The sequence below is a fragment of the Solanum tuberosum genome, unplaced genomic scaffold (genome assembly GCF_000226075.1).
Source record: "Solanum tuberosum cultivar DM 1-3 516 R44 unplaced genomic scaffold, SolTub_3.0 scf00056, whole genome shotgun sequence".
In the NCBI taxonomy this organism is placed as follows: Eukaryota; Viridiplantae; Streptophyta; class Magnoliopsida; order Solanales; family Solanaceae; genus Solanum; species Solanum tuberosum.
The window spans coordinates 895,434-910,906 of record NW_006238986.1 but is presented as its reverse complement, the minus strand read 5'-3'; the positions used below and the strand labels follow the sequence as shown (position 1 = coordinate 910,906).

The 15,473-nt window shown below is 29.8% G+C and overlaps 1 protein-coding gene across 1 annotated transcript; it reads left to right on the top strand.

The window, feature by feature from the left end:
* The first annotated feature begins 9,949 nt into the window (after window positions 1-9,949).
* LOC102599350 (farnesyl pyrophosphate synthase 1-like) lies at window positions 9,950-14,759 on the top strand. Its single transcript, XM_006344841.2, has 12 exons — window positions 9,950-10,137; window positions 11,799-11,823; window positions 11,937-12,052; window positions 12,180-12,266; window positions 12,377-12,493; window positions 12,603-12,691; window positions 12,785-12,836; window positions 13,254-13,349; window positions 13,882-13,926; window positions 14,033-14,122; window positions 14,210-14,281; window positions 14,435-14,759. The coding sequence occupies exons 1-12, from the start codon at window positions 10,027-10,029 to the stop codon at window positions 14,561-14,563; spliced, it is 1,029 nt and encodes a 342-aa protein (XP_006344903.1). The 5' UTR covers window positions 9,950-10,026; the 3' UTR covers window positions 14,564-14,759.
* Window positions 14,760-15,473: the final 714 nt, after the last annotated feature.

Genomic DNA, 15,473 nt, shown 5'->3' with positions numbered 1-15,473 from the left:
TATATTACTAGTTATAAAAAAAAATTAAGAAAATAATATATATATATATATGTGTGTATGTGTGTGTGTGTGTTTTATATAGTTTTGTATATAAATAGTATATTTTATGAATATTCAAAAATCGTGTTAAATTTATTTATTTTTAATTAAATATTTGGTTAACTAGTTAATTAACTATACTTATATTTTTGAGTTATTAGTTAATAATTAAGTTGATTATTTTATTTTTATTAAGATTAAGAAACTCGTTAGTTAATTATATTAATTCGTCTTATTTAATTTTTAGTCGAATTCACTAGTTTATCAAATTTGGCTAATTTTTAAATCCGATAGAACTTTTTCTTTAGACCAAATCAGGCCATCTTGCCAACTCCCATAACCCATTGTATTTTTTCCAATTCCAAATACCCATTCCCAGCCCAACATCAATATAACACTAACAACCTATCCCTTCTTTAAACCCATCAGCAATTCCATTAATCCCAGCCCATACAACAGCAAAATCGACCCAAACCCATACAACAATACACTACAACAAACAAACAACACCAATACCTGGCCCACTGTCAATTTTCAATACAACAACATAACAAATTAGCCCATTCCAACAGAACGTACAGCAGTACCAACCGACCCCATCCCCTTTTCCTTCCAATTCCACGCGATATCACAGCAGTCCAAAGCAGCAACATAGACGGCGTGAAGTAGACGAAAATCGCAGGAGCAGTACGCCAACGCCTTTGTCGTCTTCTTCATTTGCCTCTGAATCCAGTACGTTTCCAGCAGCTGCAAGCAAGCACGCGTTTTTCTCCCTTTCCTCTTTCGGAATGGGTTGAAAACCTCAGAAAAATATGTTTGTCTGAAAGGGTAAAAGGATTTTGATTTCGAATGGCATAATTCCATCTGGATTTCCCCCATTTTCTACCCTAATTTCCTTGTATAAAAACTCTCTTTGCATTTAGTCTTGGGGGGAATTTTTTTTTTGGTGAGTTAAAAACTTTTAGAGTAAAGAGGCGGAAAATAGCTTGAGCAAAACTAGTTTAAAAGGGAATCGAAATACACTACGAATAGACTCGTTTACGATCTCGGTTTCATATTTTTTAGGTGTCGTCCATTGCTCTCTTATAAGTTCATTTGGAACTCAAGGTAGCTGGTTGTCCAGATTCTTCATTTCGCTGCTCTTGGTCAAGTTTTCGTGGTGAAAGTCGGCTTCCTGCTCGTCCCACCCTTGTTCGCTGCTCCCATAAAGGTATATTTCCTTTTCACCTCCGTTCATTTGTCTTTAATTGGCATCACACTGGAAGAAATGAAGCTCCCTAATGATTTTTCCTCTCCTTCTCATATATGTCTCTACACATTTTTATCTATTTTGTGATTTATAACTGATGCCTAGTGACGGACTGTTGATTTTAGATTAAATGTATCTTAGTTGTTTGAAGCATAAGACATGTTCTTGGGTTTGTTGTTGTTTTGTTTGTGAATGTTGATTCATGATCTTGAAGCTACTTAATGAATGTTACTGTATTTGCCATCCCTTAGGTGCAACAAGCTCGTTCTTCTTTCGGTTGCGGCCATTTGTTTTAAAATCTGTCCAATGACTAATTAGCATGAACATGTTTATTTTGATTGGTCTTAGTCTAGTATGCTTAAAGAGTTTTCTATTGTTTCTTCTTGGTTTGGTTAGCATTTATTTCATGTTGTCGGTTTGCTTTACTATTTGTCTAGTTCAGCCTGCGTGTTTGCTTTCTCCTACTTACTGGTTTAAGTCAAGTGTTTGTTATCCTCACGCTTTGTTCGAATAAAGTCCATGCTCCCTACCTAGTTTAATTTTTTGTCAAAATTGCTTGCTGTCAAGATCTGTTTTTCCTTTCATTTAGATGGTGTTAAGTTTCGCGGTCTCTATCTAGTTTGGTCTTAATATGGTACTTCATTTAAAAATGGTGATTCATAGATTTATCTTTAAATATTTGATTACCATGTTTGGGTTGTTGAAACTATGTTGGTTTGAGCAATATTGTTAGTTTCCTACTTGATCGTTTCTACTTGCCCTTCCTATGTTCCTGATTCTATTCAAGAGTAATGCTCGGGTATTCATGGTCTATGCCTATTGTTTCTCTGGTTCAAGTTTCGAAAGGAAATTAAGTTTTGATCGTTTGTGCGAGTCTCGCACTTTAAAATATCGCTCACCGTTTAGTGAATTGATGAAGTGTTGCTTAATGCTACAATTTTCTAGTTATGCATAAACTCTTTTCACTGTGTTTAGTATTTATTCATTTCACTTCTCCAATTAGCCAATTAGAGGTGTGAAAGCAAAGTGATAGCTTTTCTAACTTAAATAATTATTTATTTATTCTCACCTAATCGATGTATCTGCTAGCTATTTCATTAATTTTATTAAGCAAAGGCTAATGTATTATTTTCTTTGTTTGACATGAACCCCATCCGAGTCCATTGTGAACTCACATCTTTCCCTTGCATTTCGGGAGAGCCATAAAAACTCAAATTCCTTTATCGAGTCAACCGGCCATTGAAAATCAACTAACAGGTCCCAAGTCGAAAGAATATGCGACAGATCAGAAGATTGAAAAGATTGTGCCAAAGGCCTAATCTTTATAAAAGGATTGTATTTTGTTATTTTGGGCTTATGCCCTCGTCATTTTATTTATTATTATTCTTGTTAGAATTTAGGATAGGTGGGAAAAGTGGGCCTGAGGCCCAAAGGAAATAATATATTTCTCTCATGTTAGTTTAGGACAGGTGCATGTGACGTAAATGGGCCAAAGGCCCAAATACTGGCCCAGGCAGACATGAAAATCAGATTTGGGCCCAAAGTTCTTTCCCCCTTTGTCTTACTATGTTTATTTGCTAGTCAGTGTTTGCCGTTAATCTTAAGGTTGAGAGATCCAAACCCCCCGAACGACGCATATCTCATTTTTTCACGATTCAACTAAATCAATCATCTTTAAACTTAAATAATAATTTTACAAAAATACTTCACTTAGATAATATTTCAATATTTTTCCTTCTTCCCCTAAAATGGTCTTAACTACAAAATTGTTCAATTCAAATTAAGTCAAATAAAATAAGCCAAATAGTTAATTACCGAATAACGGCGTGTTAACGGGCATTTCGGGTGCTTTCAAACCTTTTCCAAAATGCTAATAAGAACCCCGAACCCCCTTTGAATATTTTCATTAGATTTCTGTTTTAATCTTTTGAAAAAATAGTTTTCTTGATTTTTCTTAAAAATTAAGTAGCGACTCTAAAATCAGTCTAAATCATATTTCAAATAAAACAACAATTAATTTCATGTTACCAATTCATTAAAAATATAATGTTTCACTATTTTTTTTTCTTTCTTTTTATTACTTTTTTTTTTTACAATAATTAACTCTTGAAACCCCACAATAACTTCATCTCCTTTGCACCCCCTTAAATAAGAACATTAAGATTCTACCAAATATTTTGTATATTTTTCTAAATAGCTATGAATAGGTTGGTTGAACTCTTATTTGTGATATGATCCTAGTTAGACAGCTAGAATCAAATCAACGTAAAAATAAATAAATAAATATGATTTTAATCAAGCAAATCTAATCGAAATCGACTTAGAGAAGAAATAAAATATAGGGAGAAATAAGGGGATGAGAAGAGAATAAAGAATGATTAATTGAATTCACAATTAACCAAAAAAGAAGAGACTTGAATTCAATAGAAAAGAGAACACAATTGAAATCTACAAATGAGTGATTCAATTTGAAATCAAGAACAAGAATTTCAGCAATGGAAATTCACCTAACAGCTACACCAAGCTACTCTATAATAGAGATTCCACTATCTACAAGATACCAATTAATATCTCAATTCTTCATTTCAATAATCTAAGGAAGAAAATAACTCAAGACATCTATTTATAATTCTGCCTATTACACAAATAGACTAAAAACAACTATTTGAAGTATAGGTTTGGCATGAATTGAGACGATTGCGGTTGAATCATTCTCTCCTTTTTCATTGTATGAGGGTTAGTACAATGGTTAGCACATATATCACTACACCAAGGAGGCGCATTCCTTAGGATTAACCAAGTATCTCGCATTAACAAGACTACCAAGTCAATGGATATTTTTAGCGGGTCGGGTCAAGCGAACGAGTTATTAAATGGATATTTATTTAGTTCTTAATATTTTGGTTTTAAGCAAAAGTTTCATGTCATCAAATTTTGATGAGAAAATCAATTAAATAGGTTGAATGACTTTTGAGTTAAAAATCAAAGTTGAGTGACTTTCTGAGAAAAAAGTCAATAGTTGAGTGACTTTTGAGTTGAAATCTCAAGTTGAGTGACTTTTTGAGAAAATACTACATAATTGAGTGACCATTTAAGATATTATATCATATTTTATAATAGAGTAAAACAAAGATAAAAAAATCTAAATCGAACGAGTAGAAAGACGGGATTCAAAAACTATTAAAATTAGATATCCAATAAGAAAATTTTAAATCATACAAAAGGAAATATACCTAATATCTTGCTACTCAAGATCGTTCGAATACCTTACAATTTACTACTCAAGATGCACCTATTGGCTTGTAGCCATTTTCATCTCCCTAATCCCAAAAAAAATCATTATTTTAAAACCTGATACATAAAATATATATTACACATAAATTATTCGGTACGATTCGATTTTGAAAAAAATCAAAATCTATCTACTTGTTCGATATGGTTATAAATTCATATAAAAGTCTATAATTTTATTAAAATAATTCGAATATTAGGTTCAGTACGATACAGTTCAATTGATTATGTCGATTTTTTAAAATCCTTCAACACCTCTAGAATTGAGAGAGTTTTGATAGTTTTTACAAATTTTAAATTTTTTATATTTATAGAAACATACAACTTAATTTTTTTTAATTATATATTTAAATATAATTTTAATATTAAATCAATATGATTTCAAAACATGATACGAAATCACGTTCAAATCAGCAAAAGAAAGAGTACCTCTGTACACTCTTTTAAAGGAAAAGTTTAATGAATTGTACCTGGTGGAGATATTTATTTACTCTCAAATTAAGGCAGTGGTGTATAACCTTAACCTTCTTCTCTTTTTCAGTTGTGAAATATTTTTATTGGTCCACTTAAATTATTTGATTTGCCTTTTCTTTCACCTACCATCTGAAACACAAAGGGATTAATCTTTAAAATAAATTTTATTCCAAAATTTTAAAAAGATGAAAATATCTTAAATTATGTGAAATGAATAAAAGTATCTTTTATTTATAATTTGGTTAAAAAATACTTTAGTTTGTCAATATCTTTCGTTCAAAAATGTTCTTATTATTATTTAATGAATAAAGTATCTCATTTTCAAATAAATAAATTATTTATTTTCTTTTTGAACTCATTATTTTTCTAATAATATTTTTTATTAATAAATGTTTATTCTACTTCAATATAGAAAACAATAAAAAGTAAATTTCTTATTTAATTATAATTATTTGTTATCGTCATCTAAATAAAAATTAAAGATCGATTTACTACGATCTTATATATGATATATTATCCATTAAAAGGGTACATGAAAATATTATATTTTAATTGATAAAATCATAAAATGGGATTAAAAAGAAGAAAAAATTAGTGCCTACATTTTATAAGTTAAAGTGATTTTCTTTTTAACAAACAAGAATAAAGTTCTTTAGAAGTAATATTTAAATTTTATTAGGAACAAGATGTGTTTAAGAAGAAAAAAATATATTTATTTATAAAAGACATTTTTGAGCTATTTAGTAATAATAGAGGCATTTTTAAACCAACGTTAGAGCAGAAACAAAAAAAAAACACAATAAAAAAATGAAAAGAGAAGAAGAATTGTGTCTTAATTTTTTCTCAGTATCAACATGACATACGAATATTAGTGACGTAGCTATAACCATCCCAGGTTGTCCAGTTGGACACCTTTCGTCGAAATATTACGTTGTGTATATATGTCAAATTCTACATTTAAAGGATATATATTTAAAGTTGGACACTTTAGACAAAAGCTATGTATTTGGTGCAGTAATGAGTGTCCATTTGAATGAAGGAATCCTGAGTTTGAACCCCAAATAACACAATATTTTTTTGTTTTATTTTGACAGGTACACACTATTATTTTTGGACACCCTTAGTAAAATTTCTGGTTTCGCCACTGGAATATATTGGTTAGAATGTTGACAAAGTCTCTATAATTTCTGAAAGATTAACAATCGCAATTATCATATACTTCCTCAGTTCACTTTTACTTTTCACATTTCGATTTGATTATACCTATCAAAAAATAATAATAGTTGATTTAATTATTTTATCACATTATTTCTATTAATTGATGTTTAATATTTAATTTTAAAAAATAATTTAGGCAATAAATAACTAATGCTAAGGATAAAATATGATTTTTTAATTTTTTTTTCTTAATATATTAAAAATAAGAAATAAAAATATATTTAAAAATAATAATAAATAAATAAAAATAAACAGAAAAAACTATATATTATAATTAAAGACTATTCAAATTGTTGTTATTTCTCACAAAATGAAGTCAAAGCTTATAACGTCAAAAACGATATAATATGTACTACCACTTAAAATATTTTGTAAACGATTGAATAATAATTTAATTTAGAAAAAAATGCTCAATTTCTAAATAAGGCTTTGGCCAACCTCCCACAAGGTCAAACAAGGTCAGCTGCACTACCACTTACACTACTTAATTAGTTAGTTCAGCTCCCATTTTAAAATTTTAATTTTTTTAAACATGTATTTAACTTAAAATTTTTAAAATTTTGTGACTGGAAATCTCAAAAACATGAACTTGAAATTTATTCTCGAAGACAATATTTAAATTGAAGATAATTTTTAAAAATTTATAATCAAATATTAACATAGAGTGTATAAGAATAATGTTAAACAGAGTGTATTAGTAATATTTGCATTAGTTATACATTGATTATTTCTTATGCATTATTTGGTTTGATGTAATAAAAATAGCATGCTATGCATAAAAATATTTATTTACAAAAATGTCCTTTTCAATTATAATGAAAAAGATATGAAATATTTTGAGAGGGCAATATTGTCTTTAACCATGTTAATGCATACATCATAACCCCTTATATTATTAATGCCTAATAATTCATAATATTAATAATATAGAGTGAAATATATAACTAATACAAACATTATTTTTATTAATATACTCTACCAAACGACTACGTAATAGTAAAGTCCAAAAAGGTCACATGACTTGTTTGTCACGTGGCAATCCAAATAAGAGTAGGTGACGGTTAATTGTGCTTGCCAAACTCGTGACACCAATGTAATTAATATTGGCCCCCCATCTATATATTAAATAAGAAAATCAGGTCGATATTGATGGCTTCAACTTTGATTGTATATTAAATAATTGATATTTTTATGGTACATTGTTCAACCCCCTATATTCTTGGCACCTTGTAGATACATTCATTATTTTAATTCAATTTATGTCACATATTATAATCATCACTATTTAATAAGTTCTTCTCTTTTGACACCAATTTCTTAAATATGTATGGATTCAATTCTTTTACTTGTAAATATTTCTAAATTTATGATAGTTATTAGTTACTTGGTTCATTTTTACTTGTAACTTTTAATAAATTAAAATATTTTTTTCTTTATTTTAATTTTAATATTGATTATTTTTAATATTAATACTAAACGTTAATTAATAAGGATAGTGTGATAAATTAGTCATGTCAATTATTATTTTTTAATGAGTGTGTCAAATTTAAATGTAACAAGTAAAAGTAAACAAAAAAAATAGTTATTTATTACTTAATTATTGTGTATTATATTTAACTTATATTGTTACTTTATATTCGATAATAATATGATTCTAATAACAATTGACGTATAAGATATTTTTTTATATAAAGAAACTAAAAGATATACACTTAATCAATTGAAGGTAAAATATATTAAATCATAAATTACATCATTATTTATATAATTTTTAAATATATAAATTTTATATTTAAAATATATAATGGATTTATTTTTAAATTTATATCAAAATTAAATAATCTAATCCTCGGACTATGACCTTGCAACAAAAAATGAAAAGACATAATACATAAATGTGCCATTTAGCTTGACATCGTTTTATATATACGTCTTTCAATTTTTGATGTGCACATGTATGCACTTAAACTTGTAAAAAATTGAGACACTTAAACTTGTATAAAGTTGAACAAGTAGATACATGAGTCCTATGTGACATAATACACATAAGACACCACATATGACACAAATTGTCATGTCGGATGTCAAATATTCCGTATGCGTCTATTTATTCAACTTTATACAAGTCTTTTTGTGCACATCCAAAATTAGAGGATATAAATATAAAATGAGACCAAATTAAAGGACATATTTATGTATTTATGCCAAAATGAAATGAAGAAAGTAATTTGTAGTATATGAATTTAATATATAAATATACATACTTTAAAATATTTACCATAATATACATCGAATTCGAAATAAACTAATAGGAAAGCCGGCTGTGCTTTATCTTATTAGCTCACCAATTGCCAAATACAATAAGTTGTCTTCTTTATTAATTATTATTTCCTTTTTTCTAAAGTTTCCAAATTAGAGGAAATGTATTTGTATTCTATACGTAAATCTAAATAAATTTTACTTTATCAAAATTTCGTAAGAACTATTCTAGAAATCACAAAATTTATAGTTAATTAATAACATTAATAAGTTGTTTCGAAAAATTGTTGTTTAAAAAAATTTGCTTGATATCTTAAATTATAATAGTGATATATATAAAATGAAAACAAGAGTTCTTGTTTGTCAAAAAGCAGAATTGAATGTTAATTAACCTCCCATTTGATCATAGATTTTGAAGTTGAAATTTGAGTTTTTGAAATTGTGATTTTTAAAATTTAAATTAGACATATATTTTACTTGAAAAAGAATTAAAATTTTACAAGTGAAAGTCTCTGAATCCATTTTTTAAAAATTGAAAATATTTAGATTTTTAACATATGATTAAATTTTATAATCAAAACAAATATTTAAAATAATATTTTAAAAACTTCTTCCCAAAATTTAAAATTTTGTGAATGTAAGTCTCTAAACCAATCTAAGTCCATTTTTAAAATTTGGTCAAATTTCACTATTAAATAAATATTCAAAAATAAAATTTCAAAACTACTCTCCAAAATTTAAATCAAAACGCTAGCTTAATAGTAAAGTTCTTACCTATAATAACAAAATGAGGAAAAGATAATTAATTTTTAATCAAAAACAATATTTAAAAATTACATTCCAAAATTTAATATTTTGTGAATGCAAGTCTCAAAACTGGTCTATGTCTAATTCTAATTCTGAAAGTCAGAAAATATTCAACTTTCCAAAATCTAATCACATTTCAATATTGAACAAATTTCCAAAACTACTATTTTCAGAAGTATGATTAAATTTTATAATCAAAATAAATATTTAAAAATATTTTTTAAAAAACTACTTTCCAAAATTCAAATTTTGTCATTTTGTGAATGTAAGTCTGAAAATCAGTCTTTAAGTCTACTTTTTAAATCTTGTCAAATTTCACCATTAAACAAATTTCAAAAAATACTCTCCAAAATCTACTTTCCAAAACTACTTTCCAACATCTATGTCAAAACGCTAGCTTAACAACGAAGTTTATTTAAATCTATAATAATAAAAGAGGAAAAGAAAATTAAATTTTTAATAAATAAATAATCTTAAAAATAAAATAAAAAAGACAATGTGAGTGAGTGAGTGGTGGCTGGCGCCTGCTGTTGTTGTATGACTTAATAATAATTCAGAAAAATACTGCGCTTGTTTTTCCTATATAAATAAAAAACTTCCTTAGTGCTCAACGAACCTCAGATCTCCTCCTTCACACACACACACACACACACACACAAAAACTCACTCTTTTTTTTCTCTCTGTGAAAATGACTGATCTTAAAGCTAAGTTTTTGGAGGTGTACTCTGTGCTTAAATCTGATCTGCTAAAGGACCCAGATTTTGAATTTACAGATGATTCTCGTCAATGGGTCGAGAAGGTTTTTTGCTTTTTTTGTTTTGTCTATATATATATGTGAATGTGTAGATCCACTTGTTGCATTACATGTGTTAAGTTTCTATTGATGAATCTTGTTTTAATTTAAGCATTTTACTAAGTTTCTTGCCTTTTTGATATTCTTACTTGCTATTCTTGTTTGTATCGTTCTTATCTTTTGCTATCCTCTCTTTTCGAAATGAGGTAAAGGTCTGCGTATAGTCTAGTTTTCTCAGAATCCACTTTGTGGCATTTCAATGGGTTTGTTGTTGTAGATATTACTTCCACTTAACACGGAATTTAAAAAAGTAAAAAAAATTTGCACCCAAGGGTGTGGCTTAGTGGTAGTGCTAAGTTCTGTGTACAATCTAGTTTCTCTGGCCCCATTTTCCATGAGGTCTTAGATTCAAAACTCATTGAAGATAAAAAACACTAGGTGGATTCTTTCCTTCTGTTCTAGCCTTGGTGGATAGAGTTATGTGGTATTTGTTGCGGCTAGGTAGGAGGTGACAAGTATCCTGTGGAATTAGTCGAGGTGCGCGAAAGCTGACCCAGATACCATGGTCATAAAAAAAAAGTAAAAAAGATTTTTAAATCATGTGGTCTCAAATTAAAGATGGGTTGAATTTTAATAAAATATTTGTTGATGTTATGTTCTTAAACATGTTATGTTATATGTAAAGTTGAAGTTGAAGTTAAAGAGTTGAAATGAAGGGAAGATGTTTTCTTTTGGAAACAACTAAAAAAGGAAAGTAATTAAATGAATTGAAATGAAGGAAGTAGTAGTTTGAATATTGGTTTATCCATCCAAGTGATTTTTTGTATGCTGTTGCTTAATATTCATTATTGTCTTTGATACTTTAAATGTTAGACCTTACTAGTGATCTGCTAGTCATAGTTATTAGGAGGAATAAAAAAAATAATTGTGGTGGAGTTGATTGACATGAGTCAAAATAATTGTTGAAAAGTTTAGATCTGCTTTCCTTCATATCTTCCATTAAATGGATTTTAGGTGAAAAAGAAACTCTCTTTTGTATGATATAATGAACAGAGAATGAATACATAAACACATGTCTATGATTCAGAAAGAAATTCGCTCACAGTTGAAAATGACAAGGCAATTAACATAGCTCAACATTAGAATGTATATTAAAATGGAGCTTGTTTTGATGTTCCTCAAGCTTGAAGTTAGTCCAAACATCCACTAAGAAACATGCTTGAAAACAGAAATTATAATGTTCTTGAACATATGAATCCAACATATCTTTACTCTAGAATCTATGCGCTCTTGCTTGTCGTTTATGGTTGTCTGTGGGAGTGGTTTCTCTTGTCTTTATCTGTGTGTACATGAAATAAAGAGGGGGAGGAAGGGTGGGGGAGAGAGAGGTTTACCTGTGTGATTTGAGAAAGGTGAGTCTCTATAACAACCTTTGGTGTGAGTTCAACATGGATTATCTTCTGCTGTACCTTATGATGTAAACTAGTTGGTGTATATAACTTCTTGTTAGTTCAGTACTGTTGATGTGGTAATTTGTGTCATCCTTATAGTTCTTCAATTTGTGGATACCCTCGACTCTCAGCTTCTTCTCACTTTTAATCTTTCGGAGTTTTTTCAAATTTTCGAACAGTCTATATGTAACTGATATTTTTTATGATTTGCTTCAGATGCTGGACTACAATGTACCTGGAGGTAGGAAATAATTTCTACTTATTAACTATTCTAAAATTTTGTACTACTTGTACAATCTTCGATAACTCGAGAATATCTTCTAGCAGGTTTATAATGATGTATTCTCTGTGCAGGGAAGCTGAATCGAGGACTATCTGTTATTGACAGCCTTAGTTTGTTGAATGATGGAAAAGAACTATCCCCTGATGAAATCTTTAAAGCATCTGCTCTTGGCTGGTGCATTGAATGGGTATGCAAAATAATCACTTTTTTCAATCTGTGGCTCAAGCTGAATTCCTTGGTGACCCCAATAAATTCAGCTTTAGTTCCGCTTTTCTTCTTTTCAAGTGTGTAACTAGAGCAAATGTATGTTGCAGCTTCAAGCATACTTCCTTGTTCTTGATGATATAATGGATGGCTCTCATACACGTCGAAGTCAACCATGCTGGTACAAATTAGATAAGGTGTGGGCCTACACAGGGGTTACTGTTTGTTCCTCTTTGTGCTTTCATGTGCAATACCTACTGGTCATTCTCTTTTCACTCAGTCATTTTTATTTCAATACTTCTTATAGGTTGGGATGATTGCTATTAATGATGGCATACTTCTTCGCAACCACATCACGAGAATTCTGAAGAAGTACTTCAGGCCAGAGCCTTATTATGTTGATCTTCTAGATTTGTTTAACGAGGTAGGATTTTTTTCAAAGAAAAAGAAAATGCCTTTGAATTAAACCTTATATATATATAATGCTGAACTTTTTGTTTTTTCTCTTTTGCTTTGTGGACATAATCTGACAGGTAGAGTTCCAGACTGCCTCTGGACAAATGATAGATTTGATCACAACACTTGCAGGAGAGAAAGATTTATCAAAGTACTCATTGTCTATGTAAGGGGACTTTCTCAAGACTTGTGTGCAATTTTTCTGCTTGCACAATATTTCTTGCATTATTTAACTTTATAATGATGTGATTACATGCAGTCATCGCCGGATTGTCCAGTATAAAACTGCCTATTATTCATTTTACCTCCCAGTGAGTATAAATCTTCCTTTCAATTGAGTTCACAGCGTATTGTACTATTTTGAGAATGATTGCATGTCTATTATGTTTCTTAACACTTGCTTCCTGTTTTTTTTTAAAAATAAAATAAAATGGGAAACCATTATCCTTGTTGATCTGAGGTTGATTTTCTCTTAAAAACATTTCAAAGTTCAGAATCTTCTTCGAATTATATTAACTATATGCAACTGCTGGAAAGGCATAGAGGAGCCTCTTATTTTGATGTCCATAAGCAATACCTTTCCATTGTTGCAAATCATATGCTGCTTGTTTTGTATTTAACTATTCTGGTCCCTTTAGCAAAGTTGTCTCTTCAGAATCATAGTATGTGCCTCAAAGTTTAATTTGTATATAAGCTACATCCTGAGTACTCACGGTTAAGATCTCCAGGTGGCATGTGCACTTCTTTTGGCAGGAGAGAATCTTGACAACCATGTTGATGTCAAGAAAATTCTTATTGACATGGGAATCTACTTTCAAGTTCAGGTGAGAATTACAACCACTCCTTAATAGCTTCCATTGTGTATATAGTTCCACATTTATATTCGAAGAATCGTTTCAATTTAAAATTGACCTTTAATGAGGAAAAAATGGACATTCACCATGGAACAATACGGAAACTATCTTCTTTTTCTGAACCAAAATTATGCTTTTGAAGTTTGACAGCTGTAGTCTGACCTTGCATCTCGTTGGGAAATGGAAAAGAGCAAATCAAAAGCAAAGAAGATAATTCCTTAAAGTAGCCTACTTTCAAATCGTAAAAGAATGTGGTCTTTTTTTAAGAAGTATGAGAAACATTGTAGAGATAAAAGTCAACGCGTTTCATGTGGTCAAACTGTGAAAAGAAATTTGTACATGGCGAACAGTGTGATGAATGTGGTCTTGGACACTGTGTCCTTTTGAGATCTCCATCTAGTTTGGTTTCCAATATACCCAAGAACCATCGACAAAACTTAGTTTCACAACGTTTGTGCTTTCATGCAACAGATTCTGACTAGTAGCTCTCTTGACTTTGTAGGATGATTATCTGGACTGTTTTGCTGACCCAGAGGTGCTGGGCAAGGTATGTTGTAAAGGAAGCTCATAGTACAAAGCTCCTTTAATATTAATCAGAGAGCTATTTTAACTTGAAAAAATAGAAATCTTATGGTGACCTCTTTTGCTATCAGATTGGCACTGATATTCAAGACTTCAAGTGTTCTTGGTTGGTAGTTAAAGCTCTAGAACTCTGCAACGAGGAGCAAAAGAAGATATTATTTGTAAGCTCGAAACTTGTTATCCCTCGGTGAATTTCTATCACGATTTTGTTTTATTTGAAGATGCTAATTAGACGAGTTGTTTTGCAGGAGAACTATGGAAAAGATGACGCTGCTTGTATTGCTAAAATAAAGGCACTCTATAATGATCTCAAACTTGAGGTATTCCACTTTCCCTCCCCCCCTCCTGAGATAAATCGAAAGTTCTGTGTAATCATTGCATTCTTCTCTTAACAAGTGGTTGATCTGATTTGATGTTCAGTAGCCGAAACATAGTTCTTCAGCTTTTAATTTATTTTCTTCTGAATTTTGTAGGAAGTATTTCTGGAATACGAGAAGACGTCCTATGAAAATCTGACCAGCTCTATTGCAGCTCATCCAAGCAAAGCAGTGCAGGCAGTGCTACTATCATTCTTGGGCAAGATTTATAAGAGGCAGAAGTAGGAAATAAAATAATTAATGAACTTCATTCTCTCATTGGGAATGAGATGTCTGTATTTCATGCATTTTTCTGCTTTTTTTTTCTTCTACTTTAGCTTGAAGTACTGATGATGGATTGTTATTATTTTCAAGAAATGTAAACTCTTATCCTTTTTCACCTTTAATAAACAGTAGAAAAGTCCAATGAAGTCTTTCAGTATTCTGCTTTGTCATTGTTGTTTCATTGCCTTCAACTCATTGCTTTAAGTGCTGGGAATTAGGGGTGTTACTCAAAATATCCCTAGGTTTTGAGTTGTTGGAAAAGCCTTTGAATCCTTGATGAAATCTAAGATTTTGAAACATTTGTGTGTTAAACAATGCTTATTTAACATATTAAACTTGAGTTCATGATAAAAACTTGAGCATTGTCTCGTTTCGTAGCGGAATAGGTTGATGCATTGTAGATGTTTCCCTATTTATACCAGTAGCAGTAACATTTGGCTTGCAGTTGCCAGTCTTGCGACTTTTGTTACTCGTTATTTACTGTGCTTCAGTTATCCCATTGGTTGGTTATGGTTATTGCTATTCTTTTGACTGCTATGTTATGTTTTTCCTATTATTTTCTTTGTCCTCTTTACTTCAATACTTCTGATGTTCACTACTTATGCAGAAACAACTTCTCAATCATGTATCATTTTCTTTTCCAGTTGAATATTTTAGTTTAAGGGTGTGTTTGGTATGAAGGAAAATGTTTTCTTGGAAAGCAAGTTGATTTTTGACTTATTTTCTCATATTTTTCGGAAAAGATTTTTAGTGTTCGACTTATGAATGAATTTTTTTTTTTGAGAAATATCTTTTATTTTAACTAGAGTAGAAAATAATTTTTGAAATTGAAAATACTTTTTAAAAACAAACTTAAATATTTTTTTTGGTG

Bases quoted from the DNA above. Each gene is read 5' to 3' on its own strand.
- LOC102599350 (XM_006344841.2), top strand. From the start codon at position 10,027: ATGACTGATCTTAAAGCTAAGTTTTTGGAGGTGTACTCTGTGCTTAAA. The intron at 13,350-13,881 runs GTGAGAATTACA...TTGACTTTGTAG, and splicing joins GAATCTACTTTCAAGTTCAG to GATGATTATCTGGACTGTTT. The intron at 13,927-14,032 runs GTATGTTGTAAA...TTTTGCTATCAG, and splicing joins ACCCAGAGGTGCTGGGCAAG to ATTGGCACTGATATTCAAGA.